This window comes from Terrapene carolina, unplaced genomic scaffold, assembly GCF_002925995.2.
Source record: "Terrapene carolina triunguis isolate 2854851 unplaced genomic scaffold, T_m_triunguis-2.0 Scaffold96, whole genome shotgun sequence".
Lineage (NCBI taxonomy): Eukaryota > Metazoa > Chordata > Testudines > Emydidae > Terrapene > Terrapene triunguis.
This window is the reverse complement of record NW_020664447.1, coordinates 75,039,147-75,066,864: the sequence shown is the minus strand read 5'-3', so window position 1 is coordinate 75,066,864 and position 27,718 is coordinate 75,039,147. Positions and strand designations below refer to the sequence as shown.

The 27,718-nt window shown below is 41.4% G+C and overlaps 1 protein-coding gene and 1 non-coding gene across 2 annotated transcripts; one reads left to right on the top strand and one right to left on the bottom strand.

The window, feature by feature from the left end:
- Positions 1-12,976: 12,976 nt before the first annotated feature.
- Positions 12,977-20,359, bottom strand: GLRX5 (glutaredoxin 5). The gene is made up of 2 exons (XM_024219355.2): positions 19,988-20,359; positions 12,977-13,766 (listed from the first exon to the last, which is right to left on the bottom strand). Exons 1-2 carry the CDS (start codon positions 20,295-20,297, stop codon positions 13,588-13,590), a joined length of 489 nt encoding a protein of 162 aa, XP_024075123.2. The 5' UTR covers positions 20,298-20,359; the 3' UTR covers positions 12,977-13,587.
- Positions 20,360-21,686: 1,327 nt separating this feature from the next.
- Positions 21,687-21,956, top strand: LOC112120307. The gene has a single exon (XR_002909186.2).
- Positions 21,957-27,718: the final 5,762 nt, after the last annotated feature.

The window sequence follows — 27,718 nt, the reverse complement described above, 5'->3', positions numbered from 1 at the left end:
AATGTGGCGCCCAGAACTGGACACAATACTCCAGTTGAGGCCTAATCAGCGCGGAGTAGAGCGGAGAATTATTTCTCGTGTCTTGCTTACAATACTCCTGATAATACATCCCAGAATGATGTTTGCTTTTTTTGCAACAGCATTACACTGTTGGCTCATATTTAGCTTGTGATCCACTATGACCTCCAGATCCCTTTCCGCAGTACTCCTTCCTAGGCAGTCATTTCCCATTTTGTATGTGTATAAACAAATATATAGGTAAAGCCACACTTTAAAATGTAAAGCAGCTTGAAAGAAACCAGATGTTATAATCCAAGGGCCAAATCCCAGGATGAATAAAAATCAGTGATTCTTTTGAAAATAAATAAATAAAATAATTTGGATTGTTTTGACTTATTTAAATTGTATTTTTTCTTTTTAAAAATAAACCTGTTTAAAATGAAATCTGAATTTAATACAACATATGTTAAGGCCTAAACTTATAAAACATTTAAATTTAAAAAAAAAAAAAGCCAAATCCATGAACCTCTATCAAAACCTTTGAGTTAAAGGGTGCTTTTCTATATAAACATAGAATCAGGGGGAAAATATCTAACTTTTGAAGGCAAGCTTTATAAATACAGCACAATAGGTCATCTACTGAATTAGGGGCTTGTTTTGTTTACTAAAAATAAATGTTATATGCTGTTTTGTGTGTTTAATTAAATTCTAATTACGATCCTAATGTACCTTAACACAAATCATGAGCAAACAGTTAATTATGTAGTAAATAACCAATATATCATTCACCGTTTTCCAACAGTGAAAATGTACAATTAATTAACAAGAATCTCAAGATATTCAGCTATACAATTGCTTAAATAAATGTATATCATTATAGTGTTTTACCTTCCTAGGTAACAAAAGATGTACCAAATCTAATGTAAAGACTCTAGTTATAAATCAACATGTTTTAATGGTTATATCAACCAATGAGAATGCACCTTTATTTAGAAAATAACTGAAGTACAAATGGAAAAGTTCATTTTAAATCACCTTGATTTAAATCATTCCACTCTGACAAATCCCGTAAAAACCGAAACCCAACTAAACCAAAACAATTTATTTCTGAGCATAGTGCTCACTGTTTACTACATGAGTGATCCCATTGACTTCAAAAGGACTACTCGAGATATCAAGCACTACAATAAGGGTTTTCAGGATCAGACCCTCCAAGGTCAGGTAACTTAACCAAAAAAATACATGGCACTTATAAAGCACCATTCATCCAAGGATCAAAATTGTATTAATTAAGCCTCACAAGATCAACATGTGGTTGATTAGTATTATTTGCAGATGGGTACATTGAGGCATAGAGGCTGAGTGACAGCATCTATCATGTATCTGAGCTTAGGGCTTGTCTACATAGCGTGTGAAAGCACTGCAAGCCAGAGTGTGAATCTGTAGCGCACTAACTTGCCACCCACTAACCCGCTGTATGGAGTTCCTGGCACGCCTTGATGTTCTCCTGTTTGAAACTAACTTGTATCTAAGGGCTTGTTTACATGACACACCAGCTTGCCCCGGAGCACGATGACTAACTGATTGATCAACAGTTTGAGCTCCTTGATGATGGATAAAAGTTGTGATAGCAGCTGGAGGAATGATGGGATGGTAAGAAGAGCTCAATGAATTATGAAAAACAAATGAGCACGCTATGGTACTTTTTTTTTAATAACCCTTTCCATGGAAATTTGAAAGTTAGAGTGTAGGATTTAGTATTGGCATAAAAAAATAAAAGCTGAACAGATAATTGGATTGAAGAAGGGTGGGCGTACGAGTAAGTATGGAAATTCTTTAGAAAGATCTAGCAAATAAAATATTACATCCTCTGTGCAGCACGCTGCGGTATTTGTTCTCTCTCACACAGCAGGGTGCCACCAGCGTGACTCACTCCCTGCAGGCACAAGCTCACACTCTGTGCAACAGTCTTTGGAACAGACAACATGAGTTTATGAAAGATAGCTCTGTCAAACTCACTTGATATCTTTTTATAATGAGATCACAGGAGAGGTTGACATAATTAAGTGTTGATGTAATATATTTAGGCTCCTGTAAGTATACCACATGACATCTTGATTAAGAAACCAGAATGATACAAAAGTAACATGGCACACATTAAATGGATTAACAACTGGCTAACTGATAGGCCTCAAAATATAACTGTAAACAAGGAATCATCATCAAGCAGGTGTGTTTCTAGTGGGGTCCCACAGAGATCAATTCTTGGGCCTAACATTTTTATCCACCTCAAACTCAAAATAAGGCACAACATTTTAACTGTCAGGGTAATTGTGGTAGAGTCTCTATCATGGGACATTTTAAAATCAAGATTGGATGTTTCTCTAAAAGATCTGCTCTAGTTCAAACAGGTATTAATTCAAGGACGTTTTATGGCCTATGTTAAGCAGGAGGTCAGACTAGATGATCACATTGGTCCCTTCTGGCCTTATCTCTCTCTCTCTAACCTATATATAATGAAACCTTATTTCTATAGACTTTTTTTAAACCATCCTACAGAATTCTAAAGCAGGGATATAATAGCTATTAAATTGTACAGGATGGTTTAAAATATATATAGAAAAGTGATCATTCTCTGTTAACTTCTACATAAAATGTACAAAATGATCGCAATAATCACTTCTCCTGGGTTTAAGGTCTCACTCAAGTGCTCCTTTATAACAATTGCCGCTACCCTATATTGACAGGTTTTGTAAATTTTTATATTTTAATTAGTAAAACTTTAACATTCACTAGCAGTTAGTTACCAGAAAGTCAGATTTTGTTGTGGACACTAGTGAAGAGATATAAATAAAACCAGCTTCCTTCAATTCATGTCCCCGTAAGTCTGATGCAAATGTTACAGATTTTAAATACAATTGTTTTGCTCACCCTCCTTTATATGCGATAACCAGTCCCAATCTGAGATTCTGGATGTGTCGCCCAGATCCCAAAGTAAAACCATATCTTGCTTTTACCCTTACTTCATCACTGAACTACAGGAACTGAATTGTTATGTCCTGGGGAAGGAAGTGACCCTGCACCGCTCCATTGGAAGGAGATTTCCTGCGGGCACCAATGCAATGTATGAGTGGATAAAAGGAGAAGATATAGTGATGGTATGTAATGACAGCATCAAGGAACCGTGGGGATGAGATGGAACTCCTACTGAACATCCACCACCAACACTGGCAAACACCACAGATTTCAGGAAATAAATTCATCACTTTCCTGACCTTCAGGACAGGATGATGGGGCCTGGTTCAGGTGCACTTTCCTCCAAGGGGCTAGACGAATTTGAGAGAGAGAATAATGTTGCCCTCTAGTGACTGCTGCTTACAAATACAGTAAAGAACCAAGTCCTGCTACCAGCTGAGTGAGCTCTCCTTTAGTTCAAATGGTAGAGGCCTGTGTATGTGAGCTGAAGAACTAATGTTCACACCCCTCCCCTGTGATGTGGGATGACTTATATAATAAGTGTGCCTGTTGTTTTGAACATGTACGTTGTCCCAGTGTTGATTGTTGATAAGTGACCAGGCCTGATGTCTGAGGAGACAATGGGGCCATCTGTGTGTGTTCTGTGGAGCACAAATCCCTAAAGAAGACATGTGAAGGAAAATCCACCAAACAGCTGGAGATCTGAGGTATTGTATGATTTGGGCATGTTTGATATTTGGATAACCTCCTTGCTACTCTGCTTCTTCTTTTTCTGAAGGGACGGGGAGCACCCGGAAGGGGTTATGTTCCCCTTCTTCACAAGTCCTTGTTCCCACTAACGCACCTGCTTTCTCTTCCCACTCAGCATTGTGGCCACAGGTTTCAGAGATCCATGGGTTACCAGTGTGGAACCCCACAGATAAGGTGCCTTTTGCTGTTGATAAAAATAACTTTTCTCCACAGAACATACACTAGACAGAATAGAGTTTGCATGGATTTAACCAGGAATCATCCCAACTTGAAACACTGGAATATAGCCAAAATCTGGATGGCACATTCAATGCAAAAAGTGTGTAGAGATTCCACAATGAGACACTTTACTCTCCAGAGCTCACAGTCAGAGGTGAAAGTAAGCCGGTACGGGCCGGTACGGAGGACCGGTAAGAAAAGATGCAGTCTGACTCCTCCTCCAGCCAGGCTGACAACGCTAGGCTCCGTGCTTTCCCCCTGCCTGGCACTCAGCAGCAGCTGCAGGGGCTCCCCTCTAGCTTGCAGCAGGGAGACTGGCTGAGAGGGAGAAGCAGGCCTACCCACTGCATAAGAATAGTTTAAACTCTCAGCTGTTCCCTGCGCTGTTCAGCCCCCGGGGTTAGGAGCCGTTTCTGACATCCTTGTTAATTTCACTCACAGTTGCTGGGGGGAGGGGGTTGGGGGAGGGTGTGTTTGACCATGGCAGGGGCAGTTCTTTTCTGCCCCGGGCTGAGGGGATCTCTCCAATACTAATATACACAACAAATACAAGCATTTGGCTGCACAGCTTAAATCCTCCCCACCCCCCACTCGGCAGGGGTTCTCCCCTCTAGCTGCCTGCATAAGAACATAGGGCGCAATCTCAGATCTTGTTTTGTCCTGCCTGCAGAGTGCAGAGGCTGAAATTGACAAAACTTTCTCTAAGTATCTTGTATATTTCATGAAGGCTATTTCAGTTGTCCTTCATTCACCCCTGCCCTGCCTTCCCCTGCTACTAGCCACCCACTGGTGTGCCCCCTGCACTCTTTTATGTGCCTGGAAGGGAGATTAAAAAATCCTTGATATCTGACTTGCTAGGAAATAGGGAGGATCTAGGGAAAGCGGGGCACTGGTGGGCATGGTGCAACGCAGTCCCTTGCCCCCCTGGCTCCCACCATGTGGGGGTATGGCACTCAAAAGCTAACTTTGGAACATCCACATGAATGTCTTCCTGGGAAAACAAAATCTTCTTGTCTTGCTTCACAGATCTTAAATCTACTCTGATCCAGGTATGTTCTAAATGTAGGTACAGTATGGGTGGATCTCTCAAAAAAGATAGCTCTTCAGTGTAGGAGTTGGACCAACAGCCCCCTGGGGAAGGACGGACTCCATTAAGCAGCACACATTAAGCAGAAGTTCCTGAGGTGTTAGCCCAGAAACACAGGGGCACTGGCACCTTCCCCACAGGACAGTAATTCATACAGTATGTATGTGTATGAATGTGTGTCACAAACAATGCAGCTGCAGCCTGCCGCCGACTGCCGCGACCCCAGCAACCGGCCCCTACTATTGTATTATAGTAGTATTGGAGATCCCCTCATCCAGGGGGCAGAAAACAACTGCCCCTGCCATGGTCACACACACCCTCCCCCCACCCCTCCCAGCAACTGTGAGTGAAATTAACAAGGATGCCAGAAACGGCTCCTAACCCCGGGGGCTGAACGGCGCAGGGAACAGCTGAGTTTAAACTGTTCTTATGCAGGGGGTAGGCTTGCTTCTCCCTCTCAGCCAGTCTCCCTGCTCCCTGCTGCAAGCTAGAGGGGAGCCCCTGCAGCCGCTTCTGCGTGCCAGGCAGGGGGAAAGCACGGCCTAGCATCGGCAACCTGGCTGGAGGAGGAGGGAAGACATGGAGAAAAATGTGACAGTGAGTTTTTCAGGCTTATTCCAATACTAAAGTTTTACTACAGACAGTATTTTTAGTAGTAGTAGCAGCTTTATTTTCTATATCTATGTCATGCAATGGGAGGGATCCATGAAGTAGGTAGGAGAGGTGGATTGCTTGCGATTGGACCATATGGGTAAGAAATGTAAATTACTTTCACCCCTGCCCAAATCCCAGGGCTCCCAGCCGCCTCTGCAGCTGGTAGCTCCGGGGGTGATTTAAAGGGCCCGGGGCTCCTAGCTTCAGCCGGATCCCCAAGCCCTTTAAATCCTGATTTAAAAGCCCTGGGATTTAAAGGCCTCCCTCTTCCGGTAGAGGCCACGACTCTTCTGGTTGAGGCCACGCCCCCTCTGCAGGTCTCTGGAGTACCGGTAAGTCCTTTAAGTTACTTTCACCCCTGCTCACAGTCTGAGTGTCTATTCATCACACTGACTCGGATCAGAGATCCCAGTCAGATGCACAATGAGCAGGAATCTCTGTGGCCCCTAAAAGGTCACGGGGGAAATGAATAAGCTTTGGGAGCTAGTATTCCTTGTCCTACTTTCCAAACGGGGATGCTGATCACGATTTAAAAATATCACAAACAAGGATGTGTGCTACGTAATGATGAGACCATTTAATGTCTCACTGTGCTATGCAACACTCCTGTCCTTGTCACATCTAGAAAGAGAGCCTCAGAGTGTAACTCTGTTATCGTTACTCATCTAAGGCTCATCTCCTTAGTTTGTTGAACTCACTGAGGTGAATTAGGCCACTATAAGAAAAATACATGGCTCTTATACAGCATTTTTCATCCAGTTGTTCTGGAGGACAATTAGCTTTGAAGATTTCCCTAATCCCAGATTTCTTTTTTCCACATAGCCCAAAGCAAGCTATTCTCCTCCTTCACTTTCCAGTGTTGCTTTCATTGAGCATGCAGAATCATTTGGCCCAAAGACCAAATTAATGTCATTCTAGGACATATTTAATGGTTAGCACTGACCTATTTAAAAAAAATGAGAACCCTGAAGAATGCTATTCTATTGAAATACAAGGCTGAGGACTTGTTAAAAGATGCTTCTGTTTGTTCGTGTCAATTAGATCAGTTATTCTTTTTCAGTTAAACAGCACCATCTGCTGGTTCATGTCAATCATTATTCAATGCGTGCCTCAATAAGAGCACTAGCAATACATTTCTAATTGGCTTTGGTTTGTAATGACATCATTTCTGTAAAGTATCCAAAGCCTGTTTCTAGGAATCAGGTATTCTTGAGTTCTAATCTCTGCTCTAATACAATAGTGGGGCTTTTCTGGCAGTCCCAAACTATCGGCCTCAGTTTCCCCATATTGAAACAAGGCTAATACCTTACTTAGCTCTCCGGAAGTGTCAGAAGTATTAATTAATATGTGTAAAGCTCGTTGAAGAAGAAAAGTACTATCTAAATCCTAAGTGGTGGTGCTGAATATTGTAATACAAGACAGGCCCAAACCAAACACCCCAAACAGAGGCTAATCAAATCTGCATTCAAACTTTGCAGCCCAGATGACCCTTGAACCATAATAAACAAAAGCAGCTGTTTCAGAGAATATCTACTTCACCCTTTTATTAAAAAAATATAAATCTATTTTGAGGAAAGGGCTTAGCTTTGAACAAATAAAGTGGTGGTTGATGGAGGAGAACAGAAATGTTCGGTTTCAGAATGTCATTCTGCCTGTAGTCAAGTATCAGAGGGGTAGCCGTGGTAATCTGGATCTGTAAAAGCAGCAAAGAGTCCTGTGGCACCTTATAGACTAACAGACATATTGGAGCATGAGCTTTCGTGGGTGAATACCCACTTCGTCAGATGCATATAGACTAACTGATGTATTGGAGCATGAGCTTTGTTAGTCTATAAGGTGCCACAGGACTCTTTGCTGCTATTCTGCCTGTAGTCTTTGGTTGATATGTAATGTCTAAAATCTGTATTTTTTTCATGTCATGATAACATTTTAAAATAAAAATATTTCAACTTATCCTGAAACTTTTCTACTGGATAAAAGCAAGTGTTGTCTAGTGATTAGAACAGACAACAGAGAATAGATGCCTAGATTCTGTTCCCAGCTCTGCTGATAACTCAGTATGTGATGTCTGGCAAATCACCTCTCTGTACCTCAATTTGTCCTTCCGCAAAGTGAGTATTACACTGACCTACTTCACACAGATTTTGTGAAGTTTAATTATTTGTTTGGTAAAATCCTTTAAGCTTTGAAGAAAGGGTTTATGTAACATGTGAAAAGTATCAACTTACCTACTGGACAGATTTTCATATCTCAATTTGTAAGGAAGGCAGGCTGAGGAATTTATTTACTTCTTTCAGATCCAGGAGCTGCTGAAATGTTTAGGTCACTTTTGAGACTAAAAACATATTGAATTAGGTACTATCCCTTCTTGAGAGATTAGTACAGGAATGATGGCTGTTAGGATATAGATATTCAGGCCTGTCTGTAAAGGCCTATACTTTAAGAATTTAGGTGTATTCTTATCACTTAGCTATAGAGGTATAAAAGAAAGAATCAAAATCACTCTCTGTATGTGTAAGGGACAGTCTGAGGCTCTGTTCTTAGGCTAAGCAGCAGAGGCAGCCATAAGCTGAGAAGTGAACGGTCACATCCTCACATTCCAAACTAGTCACGTGGAAATAAGGTGCTATTGGGCTGTTAGGAATATCAGGACAGAATTGTATTCCTATCACCTCCAGAGAAAGGAAAGAGCCTAGAACATGTAAAAGGAAATTTAGTTTGATAACTAAGTTCTTATCAGACAGAAAACTATCAATAGACACAGCTGGAAAACCCTTATGTCTGTATAGATGTAGTTGTGAAATCCTCACTTCTGTATTGTTTTGTATGTTTATTTGCATGGTCTCTGTCTGGTCTGTAATTGTCTGCTGTATAATTAATTTTGCTGGGTGTAAACTAATTAAGGTGGTGGAATATAATTGGTTAAATAACCATGTTACAGTATGTTAGGATTGGTTAGTTAAATTTCAGTAAAATGACTGGTTAAGGTATAGCTAAGCAGAACTCAAGTTTTACTATATAGTCTACAGTCAATCAGGAAGTAAGGGGGGAATGGGAACAGGAAATGGGGGTGGGGAAATTGGAATCATGTTTTGCTAAGGGGGGAATGGGAACAGGGATGGCTCTGTGGTGTCAGAGCTGGGAAGGGGGACACTGAGGAAGGAAACTGGAATCATGCTTGCTGGAAGTTCACCCCAATAAACATTGAATTGTTTGCGCATTTGGACTTCAGGTAGTGTTGCTCTCTGTTCATGCGAGGAGGACCAGGGAAGTGAGAGGGTGAAGGAATAAGCCCCCTAACAATGGCCTAATTTTGCATTGGTGGATTCAGAATCTCTGTAACCACCTCTTATTTCTGATTATCAAGAAGTAAACTTACAAATCATTTATTGTTAGGTGTGCCTATGAGTCACCAGTCCATAAATTAAGCCCACTGCCACGCAAAATATTGTAGCTTTCTTCTTCTCCCCCACCTCCAGTTACCAAGGTATTGATCTTTTGCTGGAATTACATTCTACCCTGCATGCGCTTAGCTCCAATGGAACTAGACTGGATTTGTTTTGAGAAGCTGTAAGATAGAGTAAGGTTTATGATTCAGAATCTCTTTATCCAGAATGGGAACAAATCAGGAGGGGAGGAAGTAATTTTGCTTTGGATTTCTTTAGTATGAGAGACTGGAGAAGTTGATCTTTGCCAGGGTTTTCACTTGCTTCTCCAGAACCTGTCCTAGAAGTAAGGACATGTCTACATAAACTAGAACATACAAACTAGGACCACAATATCTTTTAATTCAAATATTTATTTTGGTGCAAGTCTCTGTGTGGACATTCTTATTTCATATTAAAAGTGCCCTATTTCAATTTAACTTGTCAATTTAAAAATGCCTTAACCTGAAATAAAAGTTTCCATAGACACTTGCCCCAAAATAGCGGAAAGGAGTGAATTAAACTCAATTTAGTTATGTCCCATTTAATGTGTACAAAAAGTCCTGAGTTTTCCCTAACAGATATGCCAAGGAGACAGCGGCGGCTCCAAGCACCAGCGCTCCAAGCACGTGCCTGGGGCGGCAAGCCGCAGGGGGCACCCTGCCGGTCCCTGCGAGAGCGAGTCAGGCAGCCTTCGGCGGCTTACCTGCGGGAAGTCCGCCGGTCCTGCGGATTCGGTGGCAATTCAGCGGCAAGTACGCTTAAGCCGCAGGACCGGCGGACCTCCTGCAGGCATGCCGCCGAATCCACGGGACCGGGGACCTCCTGCAGGCATGCCGCCAAAGGCAGCCTGCCTGCCGTGCTTGGGGCAGCAAAAAAGCTAGAGCCGCCCCTGCAAGGAGAGATGCCTTAGAAGTTAAATCTGTTAACTAGAGCCCTAATATGAAGACCATCTAAGAGATGGCAGTGCTGGATGATCATATAACATAAGTGACATACATAAAAATTGGACACTAGGCTCTCAGGGACTAGAGTTCCTTTAAGCCACCCTGCAAGGCAACCTGTTTGCTTGAGCATTCTAAAGCAGGCTGCAGCTGAGCATGCAGCAAAAAAGGCAGTATAGCACTTGGGGTACTCATAGGCCTTCTTTAATGTGCTCTCAGTCTTCATATGCGGAGTCCTTTAAGGAGAATGTATATGTTACCATGGGTAGTCTTTTAGTGAATACCCTTGTTATATGGAGGGTATGAGTTTGTTTTTAAGAATGGGGTATGGTCTCTGCATTAGACAAGAGGATTTCTGGTCAGGACATCCCACTCCACAGCTTAATATTCCCTTGCTTGGATTTATGCACTGAAAACGCCTTGACTGGCTTGTTCATGCTAGCTATCCTTGCAGGATTCCTGAGTTTAACATTCCTAGGCTTAAGCCTTTGCTACCTATTTTACTAAGGTTGCCAGATTTTCCTCCTGGAAAAAAGTTTTACCTCAGTAAAGTTTGTCAGCAACAGTATACTCCGGGGTGGCCAAATTGTGGATTATGAGCCACATGCGACTCTTTTACGGTTAAAGTGTGGCTCATTGAGCCCCCCTCCCCTTCCATTCTCCACCTACCAGATTGGGAGGGGGAGAGAGGGTGGGGCAGAGAGCTTAGGACCTCTGCCTTGCAGTGGGGTGGAGGGGTAGGGGTTTCTCTCCAGCGGGGAGGGGTGGAGTTTCAGGTTTTCAGCCTTGTGGGGAACACCTGCCAGGGCTCACTGCTTCAACAGGAGCAGGGCTGAAGCACCAAGCCCCATCAGAGACCTCCCACAGAGCTGAAACCCTGCGCCCCAACAGGGGTGCCCCGCCTCTCGAGCTTCTGAAGAATGTTGTATGCAGCTCGGAGGGTCAGTAAGTTTGGCCTCCCCTGGTATACGCATGTACTATGTAAGCAGTAAGATCAACACCTCTAATCAACGTGAAAAGAGAAACACTAGCAATAAGACAGAGGTATTATATACTTGAGTTACAGGGCTGCTCTGAGGTTTATTTGTTTGAATAAACATTTGAAAACCTACCATGAATGAATATTTTCCTCAGCAGGTTAGGTAACGTGGAGTATTTTTCAAACAATTAGGTTGGGCAACAGTTGAGGAGCAAAGTGAGGAAGAATGAAAAATAATATCGTGAGCTTGTGTGTTAGATGTTAGCATGTGATGGTGAAAACTACTTACATCTCCCAAAGGAAAAGGAGGAAGTAAAAACAGAATTTAAGAGTACTTCATTTTGAAAACAAGATAGTTTGTAAAGGCTTTATGTACACAAAGCTATTTTTGGATGTATAATATTAGAGTAAGGAAGTTAAGACTGAAGTACACAGAAGTGACGTTCAAGTGTTTAAAATTAGCAGGGTGCACTTCATGAATACAATGTGGTACACAAACTGAGACTTCACCCACCTATAATTATACATGACTGACATTTGCAAATAGCTGCTCTTAAGTCTAGTTTATTTTGTACCGTAATAAAATAACCAAAGGGGATGCTATGGAGACAAAACTAAGGGTGTTTATACACAGTACATACTCATTGCTACATTTGTCTTGCTCGATCTTAAATCTCACTTTTAGTTCCATACCCACTTAAAGATATTGACCAAGGAGTGTTACAGTTTTACATCCTGAGGGTATTAAGAACAGACCCGAGGATCTGAAAGAGCATTTGAAAATGGGCATGCTTTAGTGTACTCAAAAAACTGATTCAAATATCCACTATGAACATTTAACATCATAATCACTTGTTTACTTAGTAAGAGAAGCCGCCACAGGTACCTAGCCCAAAGTACAATTTAAAAATTCACAATACGCTATACTGTAAGCAGGTGATATAAATATTGTATTTCATATTGATACTTTCCTCACTACTTCCTTAATGGAATTAGACATATTTAGTCAGGTTACTGTAAAATATAATAGTATTCATTGAAGAATTCGCTAACTTTCATGATTTCTGCACTTGAACTATCTCTCAAAGCAGCACCTAGACAGAAGAGATTTGAAATGGACTCATATACTCCAGACCTCTCATTTTGCTCATTCCTAATTTACAAAGTTATAGCCCTGAATTCTCCCCACCCTTCAGAATTTTCTTCATTAAAAAAAGCACATTTTCTGTTAACCACACAGTGAAAGAATGCTCAATAATAATAATAATAATAATATTCAAAACAAAAATAATCAAATTCATTAGAAACTTTATGATAAATCAAAATAATGTAGACAATCATACGATCACAGGATAATTATTTTTCAGATCATTTGCTCAATCTATGGACAAACGCTGCTTTTACTCATAAAACTAAATAGCAGTAGTTCTTGAGGGACTACTAACTTTAATTTGCTATTTTTTTTTTTCAGATACACTGTATGACCTTTTTTATTTTTAGAAATACCGGTGTTTGACACTTCACAGAAAACAGAGACAATCCAGCAAACAATTCTGCCATCTGCCCAGTAGATCTCCTCCCTTGCTCTTCTGTACTGGTACCTAGAAGAAACAGTTCATTTGTTTACTTCATATTTGAAAACACTCTTTGTGGCACAGCAGTCAAATAGGAATGAATATTTGTCAGCGTAAAGCTAAAGATTATATTAATGGTTTTCAAGTTGTTCCACTCTCCATCAGGAGAATTCTAGAACTTCCACATCTGAGCACTGATAACAGAGACTTAAATTTCATAAAGTGTAAAAACCGAGGCCATTTTTGGCAGAGGTACAACAGAAAATTACTTTAAAACCTTTTAGTCACAACTCCCAGTAGTCTCCCAAAAGCCATCAGTAGTTACAACCTACAGTTTGGGAAACAAAGCAATAATGACCAATGTATCATTTGTTTTTACTAATGTATTTATTTATAGCTGTAGGAATAAAGGTGCATTTCATAGATCACTCATGTGACTGTTTTCCTCCAATTTGTTAGAAACATATTTGCAGGTAACAAATACACAAGTTTACAGGTTCTCAAGAAGTCCTATCTTCAAGTGTTCATACAGAATGACAGCAGTTATCTGATAGTGTTTTCAAGAGAAGCAAAAAAGCTACAAACACTATCTACATAGGTTTATATATCAAAGCATTTGCCAAGTGATATACACAGATGAGCCATAAAAATAATATTCTACAATCTTTCACTTACTCCTGCCTCAGGCAAGAAGAATTGACACACGTAGAAGTAGGCTGCTTGTTTACTTCAGTTCCACAGACATTTGAATTACAGTGCAATGGTTATAATCAAATTTTCACAACAGAATATCCTTAAACCAAAATACCAAATAACCTGTACCATGAGCTACCATTTGTTTACTGATAAACAAACATTAGTGTCAGTTCAAAAAGATGCCTCCTTTGAGATAACACATAAGGCTTTTCTGGTAATAAGTTATTGTCAAAGGTTTTGTTTATTATAGTCCCATCTTTTAAAATGAAATATCTTGCTTGTTTTATTTTTTGTCTTGGTCTTTTTCTGCATCCAAAAGCGCAGAGCGGATTCCTAACTTCTTAAGCTCTTCCACTAGGTCTCCATTCTGATGCATCTGGAGGAGTATGTCACAGCCACCAACAAATTCACCGTTAAGGTATACTTGAGGGATGGTAGGCCAGTTGGAGTAGTTTTTAATTCCTGTACCAGAAAATAAATTTAAAAAGGTTAAATCTATTGTTTTCAATTATACTGGAATTCATTAAAAGTAAGAAGCATTGCTTCAGCAGCATGCAGATTTTAATACTCTCAGTTCCTTCTCTTTGAGGCTGTGGGTCCTGTTTATTGCAGAAGAGCCATCAGAATTAACCACATTCCACTAAACTTTTTTTGTTTTGGTTCCCACCTAGAGCTAGAAATTTGAGACTGGAGTTCAATTCCAACTGTGACTCTTAAACAGGAGCTGTGCAAGCATCATGCTTGCTTCCTGGGGATGAAAGAAGATTACTAAAGCAGTGGCTTTCAACCTTTCCAGACGACTGTACCCCTTTTAGGAGTCTGATTTGTCTTGAGTACCCCCAAGTTTCACTTCACTTAAAAACGACTTGCTTACAAAAATCAGACATGAAAATACAAAAAAAAAGTGTCACAGCACACTATTACTGAAAAATTCCTTACTTTCTCATTTTTACCATAAAATGAACCACTGTACTAAAGTGACTTATTTGGCCAACTAAAGAAACAGGAGCCCTTTAAATCAGTGTCCAGTAGTGTTTGTATGGGGAATTTAATTACAGTATCCTTTGTGGGATTATTAAAACTCCATGTAGGGAATACATTCTTACTGCCTTTATACAGCACTATTTGCTACTGCAAATTCATTTGCTAGACAACTTGTCCTCTAACAGTCCTTGAATTTCTCAGTGCTTTATCTTTTACTGGCAGATGCTGAAATTAATGGGAGGGGCACAAGATGTAACATGCACCTAAGACACACTATGAAAATGTGCTTAGCATCACAAGTTAAGAAATAAATATGTAGTCTGCTACAATTAACCCTTATGAAAAGCCATGTAGACTAAACAATTTTTTAAATTATATACATAAAAGGTTAAATAAGACCAGTCAAAAATTTTCACAACAGAATACCCTTATGCCAAGCATTATTACTTGTTGATGCTAGTTATAGTTAAAGGATCTCAGGAAGATAAGGAAGAATTATTACAGATGTTGAAAGAGTTTATACATGCAGTTTGTAACTTTAATATCGTACCAAATGCTGCAAACCTAACAGTTCACTTTCTTAACTTTAAAGTGCAAAGAACCATATCACTGCATGCTCATCCCTAGTCAGTCATTAATTAGGATCCCAGACCATGCTCTAAGTCTGTGGTTTTCAAACTTTGTAGGCTGTGTACCGTTTTCCAAATAATGTAGTCTATTGTATCCCCCCATCTGAGATACGATCATAATATACCAATGATTAGATTGCCAAGTGTTACTAAATAAAATGCGTTGTCCGCCATTACAGGATTTTCCTTGAATACTCCCTGACAAGAACTCATGTACCCCAGTTTGAAAACCACTGCTCTAAGCAGATGTGCCCCCCAGTGCAGGATAACAAAATATTGACTGAAAAATATTGAGACCAAGTAGTACACAACATGGAGAGATTAAGTTTTCCCATCTTACAGAAATGTAAAAATGTATTTTCTAAAACACAATTCTTTAACGGCAACAATAAACCAAGGTACCAACTTAATAGCAGATATATCCATATGCAAGAGACTATGTTCTGCAAATTGCAGTCAAACAATGGAGTCAAATTAAGTCTTTTCCACCTAAATTCTATGATTTATCTGTGCCTTAAAAGTTCTTTAAAAATTATAGGACCTGTTGTGTTTCACAATTACTACAAATTTGACTTTGACAATAGAACAGTGCTATCTAAAGTGTACATTATGGAAAATTCCTAATGGCTGTTAAAGGTGCCTCCCAGATGATACTGTATCAAGCTAAACAATCTTAGACTGTTTTCTCCACTTGAAAGAACATGACCTATCCAAACCATTTACTCATTTAGCTGCTATAATAAACGAATTTCTCCCTCAATAAGTGCTTTGTTTTCTGATTTCTAATCAGATTAACCAATTCTCCTTACTCACTTCCATACTGAAATATATATTGAAAAGGAAATGTTTGAGTTCCAATCATGTGAGAGATTATGGTTTGCACAGTCAACAACGCAGATACAGAAAGCTAATCCCATCAACACTCATTCTTTAGAAACTGCATCTTGAGATTTGTTATGGCTAACATTTTAATATGCTTACATTTTAAACAGTCAGAGCAAAGCATTTTAAAGTACCATTTTAACTATAAATAGCCCCTTTACCTAGGATATGTTTTATTTTCACTACAGATGAAAGTGTCTAACAAAATAATTCTTCTCTCTCTCATATTTGCAGTTCCATCCCCTAAAGTCTGGTGTCCCTCCTTACTCCCTACTGTCAGTTTTCTTTCAGCATTCCCTATTTATTCCCTTCCTTGGGCAAAACTCCCACTGAAAACAATGAGAACACTACCTGAGAAATGAATGTTGAACATGTCCTTAAGTGTAATATTAAGAACATATCAACATTCTCCACTAGGTGTATAGTGCACCAACTTCTCCTATTCCAAAAGGGGAAAACAAGTAAAATGTCATAACATTGTTTTCAATGCTGCATACCTATGGTCCAATCCCAGAGCTTAAATAAATAAACTCTGTGGATCATTACACAATGAACTACTGACCTGTTCAAGGTTCATGAAAGAAACCCAGCTGCATGCTATTTTTTACTTACCAATTCATTCTATTAAATCATAAGATTAACAAATCATTTTACTTAGAAATGGAAAGAGCTACAACATTTTTATCTTTTGAAGTTTAATAAAGACTTCCAGAAAGCATGATCCTAAAATCTCAAGTTTACCAATAACTAAAATAAGATAGTTTGAATATAATGTAAAAGACCTTTTGGTATTAATATTTTACTTTAACCGTGACATCTCACTACAGTTAAGTCATGAAACTGACAAGCAATTTGAAAAAAAAAAAAATGAAGACCAGATATAACCCTTTCAACTAAAAGCTAAATGAAAAGAAGACAGCAGAGGCCCAAATGCAAGAAGTAAAGGGGAAAATGGGGGTGCAGAGAAAGAAATCATCCACTTGATAGATCTAAATATAAAGTATTGCATTCCTATCCTACCAAAAACAAACAAACGTGCTGTAAAGTGTTCATAGTAAGCATTGCTAATGCCCTACACCTGCAAGTCTGCTTTCAAGGCAAAAATATCCCACTTCACAATCACTATACTCAAGTAACCCCATAAAAGCTTAGCACTAAGCTAGGCATGTCCAAAAGGGAAGCAAGCAGAAAGAAGTTTCATGTGATCAGACTAGCAACCTTCTAGAAATGGAGTTCCAGTAAAACAGGCACAAATGCTTTCACATAAGCTAGCTTCTAGGTTGCTCGGGATAGCAGAGTGTTCCCTGAATATTTCTTGTGTATGTTATTGGGGCCTGAGAAGGCATATTTTATACTTTATCAAAAGAACGGAAAGTCCTGAGCAGTCAATGCTGATACACTGTGAACTGATGTACTGTGGTAGGAGTTCTCAAACTTTTTCAGTGTCCATCACACCTTAAGACAGATCGTATTTTGGGCCATTTCACATTCCATTAATAATTTTCCTGATAACCTCACAACATTCCCGAGGCAACTACAATAAGAAAAAGTATTGTTATAACAACACATTTAGTTGCCTCTTAATGCAATTTAGCATCTCAACAAGGTCAAGAAGCAGTATGTGAACAGCCAGATCTCCAAGGATGACAGTCCAAGAACCACTGTATTCTGGGGGTGGCTAGAAATCTGGTAGTCACAGAAAATTAAAGTACGGGAAGGATTATTTCTTATGTACTCCCCCCTCCCCCCCCCACAGACACAATTTTCATAGTTCATCTGTGCCTTCTGCTTCACATCCAACAACTGAAATCCCAATTCTCTAAGATATCAACCTGCTGTAAAACAGAAACCAAGATTTTCAAATGAAAAGTTTTAGGAGCGGATAAGATTCTAGGGACAAGAGAGGGAAGGAGATGCCACATAAGGGATCAGACTAGTGGCTTAAAAAGTATTCAGTTTTGGTATTCTCTCTCTCTCTCAGCAGTCACTACCAAATGCTCTAATAGAAGATGCAAGAATCCCCATAAAATATACTTATAGAATAACCTAGCCTCAGGGGAAATTTCTGTCCATTAGCAGGTTCTGAAGCATGAACATTTAGGCTGATTTTTTTTTCAGCTTTACTACTTTAACTATCATATAACTACCATAGAATCATAGGACTGGAAGGGACCTTGGGAGGACTTTAGTCCAGTCCCCTGCACTCAAGGCAGGACTAAGTATTATCATCCATCTTTGTTATCCATATAAATGCTTACTATTCCTAATAATAATACTCAAATGGTGGGGAGGAAAATACAAACCAAAATAGAACTGTCTCTAAACAAAATATTTTCCAAAACTATTGTGATGAAGTGTCAATGGCTGTTCAAGATCAGGAGAGCTGCAAAGCAACTGTCAAGTTGTAAAGAGTTGAGAACCAAAAGGAGAGGTCATTCAGTCATAACTTCTGAACTGTTGGGAACTCTGACCCAAATTTCACGAAACCTAGAGACCACACTGGAAGTTTGTAAGAGTTTGGAGGACTGCAAATAATTTGCATAAACAGAACAGAGCACATAATGTAATGTAACTCAAATTAAGATTTGAATTCAGTGGGATGAAGATAATGAGCCTTGCCTATCTTGTCTGAGCCAACATATTCCTTCACAGCTTTCTGTTGCTCCAGTCAAGCATATAAAAAGCAGTGTTCTAGCAAGCTGATGATTTTGACAAATTATTTTCCTACTGAAGCTTATTCAGAAATTTTATAGCTTTGAGTCAATGGACAAAATATTCTTGTATTCCACTGTTACTGGCATACACTATGTTTTAGGTATTCTAGTTATTTTAAAAAGTCCATAATAAACAAGTTTAAGTGTGTAAAACATGACAGAATTTGTTTATAGCCTCCATTTTTCCTTAATATATGGCACTGGCACCATTATCTGTAATGGTGAGCTCAGGTCTAGGTGAACTGAGACTCTTCCTTTCAAAAAAGAAAAGTGATGCAATCTGCAAAGAAAACAAGCCACATGGGTTGGCTGCTCAGACCAAGATAAAGAATCATGCCACAGCTTGTCATCTCTGTGGGCCTCACCTTTTAACCCGTGAACACACTTGTGACTCTCAGGGATCATCCCAATTTGAAACATGGTGAACCAAGGTGTTAATGGGTTCTGGGATGACTTTCAGAGACTACAACATTTCACTGTAGGATGAAGTTATGCCAGAACGATGCTTTCAGGCAATACAATGTACAGCTGAGCTGATATCTATACTGCTTTGTGCACATTCCAACTGAAGAGGTTCAAGTGTTTTAGAAACATTAAGATTACATTGCCTAAGTGAAGTACACAGATAAATTTTACTTCTGTCTTACAGATGTGCCACTGAGATAGATTTTCAAAGGATTTTGAAAGTCAATAGGATTTGGTTACTTAACTTCCTTAGGCCCTATTGATAACTGCAGCAGAAAACCACACATCTACAGCAGTCATGAACAAAACCCAGGTCTCTATACTCCAAGTCCCAATATCACCCTTCCTCTACAATTGATAATCTGAGTTACTCCCGAGATGGGCTACAACTCGGGCCATTGCGGAGTGACAAGGAGGGATGCCAGCTCACAACAGGATAACAGCCCCTTGTGACTTTCTCTCTCATAGCAAGCACTTCGGGCCCGGTTTTTCAGAACTGCTGAGCAACTATAGCTCCATTAAAGTCAGTGAGAGCTGCTGTTGCTCAGCACCCCTGGAGAAAAGCAAACCCCACAGGGATCGGCAACCTTTCAGAAGTGCTGTGCTGAGTCTTCATTTATTCACTCTAATTTAAGGTTTCGTGTGCCAGTAATACATTTTAACGTTTTTAGAAGGTCTCTTTCGGTAAGTCTATAATATATAACTAAACTACTGTTGTATGTAAAGTAAATAAGGTTTTTAAAATGTTTATGAAGCTTCATTTAAAATTAAATTAAAATGCAGAGCCCCCCCAGACAGGTGGCCAGGACCCGGGCACTGTGAGTACCACAAAAATCAGCTCGCGTGCCGCCTTCGGCACGAGTGCCATAGGTTGCCTACCCCTACTGGGTCCCCTTTTGGGTGTGTACGTGGAAGGTTTCTGTCTTCCCTCCACCGCCCCCTCCAGCGTGTGTGTGTGGGGGGGGGGGTCTGGCTTCCCACGGCCTCCTAAGGCTAACCGGGCGCTAACCTTGCCGGAGGTCGGGGTCCTGCAGCACGTCGTAAGCCTGGAAGTCCTGCACCCCGTGCAGGCGCAGGATCTGCACCACGGCGTTGCTGAAGCCGCACAGGGGCTGGGCCGGGTTGCCCTTCATGAACACGACCACGGGGTGCGCCCGCACCAGCCGCTCTACCGACTCCCGCGACCCTCGGCCACCCTCACCGCCGCCAGGGGACGAGCCGTCCCCGGCCGCGGCCTGGCTGAGGGGCCGCGCGCCCCATCGCAGCGGGGCACCACGCAGCAGCGAGGCCGCGCGCAACCAGCACAAAGAACCGCTCATCGCTGCCTTGCCTAGCGACAGCTTCTTACACCGAGAGACATAGGCACGCCGATCCACCTCCAGTCCGTTCCTCCTCCCCATTGGTAGAGGCGGCAAAACGTCACGGATAGCCTCACCCACAGATAGGCACAAATATCTGTCAATCCACATCCGTTGCCAATAGAGTGCATCAGAGACTTTTTCGGGCCCATCCACCGGTTCAAGGCGCTTCCTCCCTATAGGCAGAGCCTGGGATCATATGGCAGGCCTTGAGTGGATATAAAAATGTGTCAATCGACCCGAGCAACCAATAACGCGCCGCACATCCGGATGGGCCCGCCCACTGAATTATTAATCCAGCCCCTTCTGCGTTACTATTGGCTACACTAGCCGCGTAGGGTGAGGCTAGTCAGGGTGCCTCTACAGAAAGGCGGCGGCGGCGGCGGCGGCGTGGCGTGGGTAATCTTTGGCTGCTTCCGCTTCCGGTGTGGCGGCATCTCGGAGGTACAGCGTAGTGCGGCTCGCGGTGTCTGCGGCGGGGGTGGGGGAATCTGGTTGCGGCCGCCGGCGCTGACCGCGATCCCCGAGCTGCTTCCCTGGGCTTAGAGCCTTGCCGGAGCACAACGGGCCTCGCTGGGTGGTGCCGCGCCCTGTCCGGGGTCGGTTCGCCCCGCGGGGCGCTCGGGTGCCTGTGGCTCTAGCGAGCAGGTCTGGGCGGGCCGCGCCGCGCATGACTGCCGAGCCCTAGTGGGGAAGCGGCCTGGTCACTGTCTCCCAGGCGTGTCTGGCCGCCACGAGGGCCGGGTGTCCCATCAGGCTCGGTAACATCGCGCCTTCCCGAGCGCCCTAGAGACCCTCCGGCAGAGCCAGCGGGGCCGGCTTCGCTGAGACTAAGCTCCGTCCGCCGCTGTGCTGCGTGACGGAGCAAAGTGGGGCGGGAAGAGCTTTTAACCACCTTCCCGCCGGTCGCTATCAAGACCTAGCCGCTAGCTGTGAGCAGGGCTTCTGTAGGAGAGGGTGGCATTCAAGGCTGGGTGGGGGGAGGTGTGGTAACCTGGCTGGTGCCTGGTGAAGGGATGCACGGTGCTAGGGTGACCAGCTGTCCCGATTTTATAGGGACAGTCCCGATTTTGGGGGCATTTTCTTATATAGGCTCCTATTATCCTGCATCCCTGCCATGATTTTTCACACTTGCTATCTGGTCACCCTACCTGGTGCCTCTTTCTCTAATAGTTAAAAGCTGAATCTCAGGGTAAAATTTTAAAGTCACTGAAGTGATTTAGGTGTTTAAGTCCCTGCTTTTACAAATGACATGGGCACTTAGGTTCCTAGATTCTATTGACTGTTGGCTCCATTGTGTTTACGTCACTTTGAAAACTTTGACCAGGATTTTCTGAGTTTCGAATGACATGTCTGTGGTCTTGGAGCTGCCCTTGGTGGTTTGTACTCGGGGCTTACCAGGCTTGCAGAGAGAGCATCTGTCTGAGGAAGCCGAGGCATGCCTGTAAGAGTAATAGCAGAACCATGTGCAATATTCCTCCAACAGTCCTAATTCTGTTGCCACGGAGATAATGACTTATTCCATGTCATTATCCATCTACCAACAGTAAGAGTAACTTTGCAGTCTGATATTGTTTAGCAAATACTGATTTTTGCTGAACACTAAAAACTGCTATAAACTTTCAGTTGGTTCCTTCAAACCTGTCCTTTCCAAATGTATATTTGGATTTATGTGGAGGAACCCTGAATAAATTTGAAACCAAACAAGATCCTTTGTCTGTGTAGCGTAAACTGTATTATCCTATGCATGTGTCTATTCCATAAAATAGATATCAATTAATGGCAAAAGAGATCCTTGCTAATAAGTCTGTTAACTATTTCACTATAACTAGTCATCGCTGTTGGTTGTAATTTTTTATTCAATTGTAATCTTCTAAAATTCAAACTCATTAATAAACCTTTCTATTTATTTGCCAGGTTAGTGATTCAAATCACCTGCTCTGAAGAAATCTGAATGTGGCTTCAGTGGGAATTTTAAGGACATCTTATGCACCCCTAATGTTGCAGATATTCCTGCTGGGGAAGCCAATCTCATCCCATTATGAAGACCTGTAATATATGATAAAAATCAGTAACATTTAAGTGAAGTTGCAGAGCTTATACAAGTCCCTCTAATTTGTTCTTGTAATCTGAATTGGATTGCCTATTATAATGGGCATCTAGTTTCTGACTTGATTTGTAGCATACTTCCAGTGAAATACTTAAACTCTATAGTTCTTGTACTGTTGACATTGCTCATGCTACATAATACATTATTCAATACCACACAACTGACCCTTGTGTAACTCATGTTGGCTTCATGAGATACAAAACTAGCTATACATAATCTCTGGATAAATAAAAGGACTATTAGTAAACACTTGTGAAATATGCTAAGATTAACTGTAGTCACTCGCCTATTTCCTTCTTTTATTGAAAGAATACAAACGCTTTCTGCAACTCATCACACAACTGTCACTAGTAGTTAAAGGCTAGCATCAATTCTAGTATTCCAGAACACAAGTGAGATTAGGAAGCTCATTTAAACTTAATTTTGATTAACTTCTGGTATTGGAGTAACAAGCTGAAGTGGCTTGAGTGGCATCTAGAACCCATCAATGGAATTATTTCTCTTTATGTTCCCTGAAATGAAAATAAGAATGACCTATACTGGCTTTTATGAGAAACATAGTGCTAGCACAATAACAATATGATTTGGCTAAAGCTACTAGGTGTTGCTACAGTATAAATGATAATTCTAAACAAATGCTAATAAAAACAATAGTGAAAAATGATCTAAATATCAAATGTTTCCTACAATTCTAATAATTTTGTCTAGTCCTGTTTTTAGACTCTCCTGAGCATTAAATTTTTTTTTGCTTTTTTTTTTTTTTGCATTCATTCTTAACACGATGTCTTTCTACACCTGGCCTACTAAAATAAATTACAGTGGGGTGTTTTCTTTTTGGGAGGAGTTCAGTAGAGGCATACAGAAGAATTGCAGTATGCTAGTTACCAAAGAAGACTGTGAGTTCCAAAACCAGCAAACAGAAGGTATGGTTATGGAGCTTCTGAATGTTTGGTTTTGAAGAACAAGAAACATCAGAGTAACTAGACCACCCATAGATTGTCTGACTCTAAATGGTGTTAAGGTATAATATGCTGCATATCAGTAATCTTTCTGCTTTCTAAAGCATAGAGCCCTACTGTGTAAGCAATGACAAGGACATTTTGAGTGCTTGTGTGGTCTCTGCAGAAGAAGTTGGATGGAATTTTTAAGTCTGGTTACCAGCAGACGCAAACCTCTCTAGGGCTGGATTGGTGTCTGTGCTCCATGCTAAATAGAAATCTTCAGCTCTTGACTATTACGAGACCAGTAGGTGATAACTCTTATACCATGTAGCTGGCTAATCTAGAGAGCTACTAGTCTCTGTGTAGTCAAGATGGTGATTAGTTTTATATTAGAAGCTAGAGTTAGAGCCCCTCCCTTCAACTACTCCTGTATATGGGATTTCTCTTTGAGCTCCTCTAACAAGGAATGGCTTTTTCTGGATCTTGAGCTCTCCTAGTCTGAGATAGTCAGGCTGAGCCTCTACCTCTCTTGTAAGGCCTTGGGGCTTGCCCATGCCTTTGCCCTAGAGCCAGATTCTCTTCCTCTAGTGGTACAAACAGTGATAAAAAAGTGTAATCTTAGCTTTTAAGGAGGGAGGGAGGAGACTGATCCTTCTTTCCTCTGAGTTCCAAATTTGCAGAACTTTGCTCCCTGGATGGGGCCAGCTGCATAGCCTCTCTGTTTCACTTCTCCATCATCATGGAGCAGGAAAGCAGCTAACAAGAGGAGTTGTGCTATGATTGCTCCCAGCCCACAGACCCTTGCTTTCCAATGGGTAGGGGATCAGAGTCCGGAGAGCTTGTTGGGAAGCTCTGCTTCCCCACACATCAGCTTAATCTCTGGAGACACCTGGTAAGACAAGTCAGCCCATGACTTCAGCAAACCGGGCTGTACTTCCCCATCAATGATTCTTTAAGGTGTATGTCCAAAAATCCCATTGGACCAAGCTACTTCTAAAGAGGTAAACACTCCAGTGTTGTATCCTATGCTCTTGGGTGGATAATTGAATCACCTGGTGAGCAAGGTGGGAATCCTTCCCAAGTAGATCTGTGCTTTCATAGTGATGTTTCCTTGCATTTCTCCAGTTATATGTTGGGTGATAAGTGCCAAAGCTACAGTTTCACCACCACCCCATCCACCTAGCCTAAAGCTCTCCAGAGCCTCATCTCCTTCTGTGAACTCCTAACTTCTTCCCAGAAGAAGGGAAGCCAGAAAAGCAGAAGAATCCTTTCACTGAACATATTTGAAAGTATCAGGAGAAAGGTAGTGGCCACCACCAACAGATAACTAATCAAGCCATTTCTCGTTAAGACAGATGCCCTGTACCTCTTTCTGTGCTCCTAGTATGAGTCACTTTCCACCCCATCCCTTCAGTAGCAATCCATACTAGTGTAAGAGCTACCTATTCCATTACATGCTCTTCTTGATTAATCTTTCCCGTGTGAGCCAGTTGCACCAAAATCTTGTCTCTTACCAAGACCAATGACTTAGCACTTTCCTATCCCATTTTTCACTCTAATCAAGAGACCACATTTTCACAGCTCTACCTACACTAAATATCTATCTACTTGATCCACTGTGAGCCACATCATCAAGGCAGCTGAACTGCTATACATTTAAATTACCCTATATTCCTTTCTGTATGAAGATTAAGAAAGTAGAGATCTTCTCCCTCCCCCAACCCCCTGTATGGTTTCAGACTTCCCATACACATAAAATATGTATCTGCCTTACCAAAACTTGCCACAGGTCAGCTCATCTTATTGAACAGAGAGGGCCATGTGATCTTGCCTATTTCAAAGATTATCTTACCTACTGCCCAGAGAGGTATAAACATTAATAGAGTGATGCTTTTTCATTTTTATTTCATTCCCATTTATTTGTAATACTTAGCATAGATGTGAAGTTGTCATGTGAGTGGCACATGCTGTAGCAGGGTATGGAGGGGTGATGGAGTTAGGGATATTTGTAGAGCCCTTTCTTTGAATTTCCTGACTTCAACTTTTGATACATATTTTTACCCTAATTTAAACATTTTTAGGCTTTCAAACATCTTTTACAATTGCAGTATTTTTTTTTCAATAAAGTCATTTTTATTCTGTCTTTAGGTTATTGTCTGGTAGTATAAACCTATCCATTGACTGCATGAACTGCTCAAGTTCTTCATACAGGTCACCAGAGCCACTTTGTACTACAATGGTGGGAGTTTTTTTTGTTTTTGTTTTATATGGTGGCAAGAAGGAAGATGTCTTGTTAACACTTAAACTTACCCAATCTGCATCACTTGCTTTTGCCTACAAATCTGTAGTTCTCATAGTGAATCTGGGCACTCTTAAAAAAGTTTATCTGTGAAAGAGTACATGCAATCTATTGATGGTAACAATAATATCGTTGGTGACGCTGCTGTAAAAAGACTTGTTACATGTCAGGTGTCTGTTCTTTCTGTAAAAATATAAACTTGCAACCTCTACACCACGATGTGTAATATACCTGTATTTATTGGGGTGTTAAGGTGAGACACTGAACCCAGGAGACTAGAGAATTTTCAAATGAGCCTCAAATTAGAATTTGTCAAAATGATATTGATGTTATAGGTCGGGTGAATAGTGCTGCCTATTATTAAGGTTGCCCAACACTTTCCATGATAAAACCCTGTTTTCAGTTTACCAAACTTTTTAACCAGTTGGACTGGTGGCATGGAAAATTTCAATCTGCCTCAGGCTGAATTGTTTTTGACAGTTTTTCAGCCAAAATATCCCAAGGATTTCCAAGAATGAGGTTAGGGACAAGTATGTTGTTTTGCTCATGTTAAAAATTCTGGTGACCTTTTCTTTGTGATGGTGTAATACCCTTGTGCTTTGGAATATGGACTTGAAATTTGGCAAGGGAAGTGTCTTTTATTGTCTCTATGAAAATTCACTCAGATTTGGCGAAGGTTTGAGCCTTTGAAAAATTGCAGTTTGTACATGCTTAATACAGATTTCTTGGAGTTTAACAGCTAAAAATCTCCGAAGATTCCTTCTACACTGGGCATGCTCCCAGCCACAGGCTGAGGAAGACTTTCCCTGAAATTTCTGTGCTGGGCTCAGAGCCAGGCACCAGAACTGAGAGCAGGGAGCCGGTCTGTCTTGTGTTCTCAGTGCCTCCTTGTGTGGATTCCTTCAACGTGGAGAAAGAAGCTGCCTGATTCAAATGCAGCGGAAAAAAGAGTTGGTCCTGCAAGGGCAGGGGGAGCAGATTGGGACAAGGTGGGAGACTGTTGTGGGGAAGAGACTGGGACTGGAGGCTAGTGAGGGGGAAAGAGGGAAACTGGTACTGGCTGAGCAAGGAGATTGAGACTGGGAGCCAGGGAGAGAAACAGGATGGGCTGGGAACCAGAGGGTAGTACTGACACTGGATGAGGAACTAGGGGTGGAGGGCTGGGAACTGGTGGGGAAGGCCTGACGTGGAACCAGTTTGTGGTGAGAACTGTTCCTGGCTGAGCAAAGATTGGGATAATGAGCTTGGGATGGTTGGGAGGCACTGAGTGGATGAATAGTTCAGGACTGGGGAACATTGGGCATGGGGAGGAGACAAATCAGATGAACTGGGAAAGGGGGAACTGAGATTGGCTGTGCAAGGGGACTTGGGAGTGGTGGGGAGAAGACGGGGGACTGTGGGAATTGCATGGGGGTACATTAATTTCTATTCAGCTTCCTGCTGAGTTTTATTTGAGTGATTGGTCTGTTTATTTGGGGAAATTTTAGAAAGATTGTCAAGGTAACCTAAACAGTGGCTGGGTGTTTTATTATCTTTTTTTAGAAATTAAACAAAATACTACTAGAGATAAAGGACAAGTTGCTTTAGCTCAAAGGCAGTAGCAGATTCTTAAAACTCTGTGTGTGTGGTCTAGCCACTAGAGGGGAATAAAGAGCCACACAATTAGTGAGAGTAATGCATCAAAAACTTATCCTGATCTTCAAAGGTTCTTAGCAGTTCTAATCCCCATATGGGTCACCATTTGTAATTATGCCCTGGAGGGTATGGTTACTTGGGCCTGGTCTACACTACGAGTTTAGGTCAAATTTAGCAGCGTTAAATTGAATTAAGCCTGGACACGTCCACACGACGAAGCCCTTTTTTTCTACTTAAAGGGCCCTTTAAACTGATTTCTTTACTCCACCTCCGACGAGGGGATTAGCGCTGAAATCGGCCTTTCCGGGTCGGATTTGGGGTAGTGTGGATGGAATTCGACGGTATTGGCCTCTGGGAGCTATCCCAGAGTGCTTCATTGTGACCGCTCTGGACAGCA

Bases quoted from the DNA above. Each gene is read 5' to 3' on its own strand.
- GLRX5 (XM_024219355.2), bottom strand. From the start codon at position 20,297: ATGAGCGGTTCTTTGTGCTGGTTGCGCGCGGCCTCGCTGCTGCGTGGT. The intron at 13,767-19,987 runs GTTAGCGCCCGG...TTTCTGGTACAG, and splicing joins GGACCCCGACCTCCGGCAAG to GAATTAAAAACTACTCCAAC.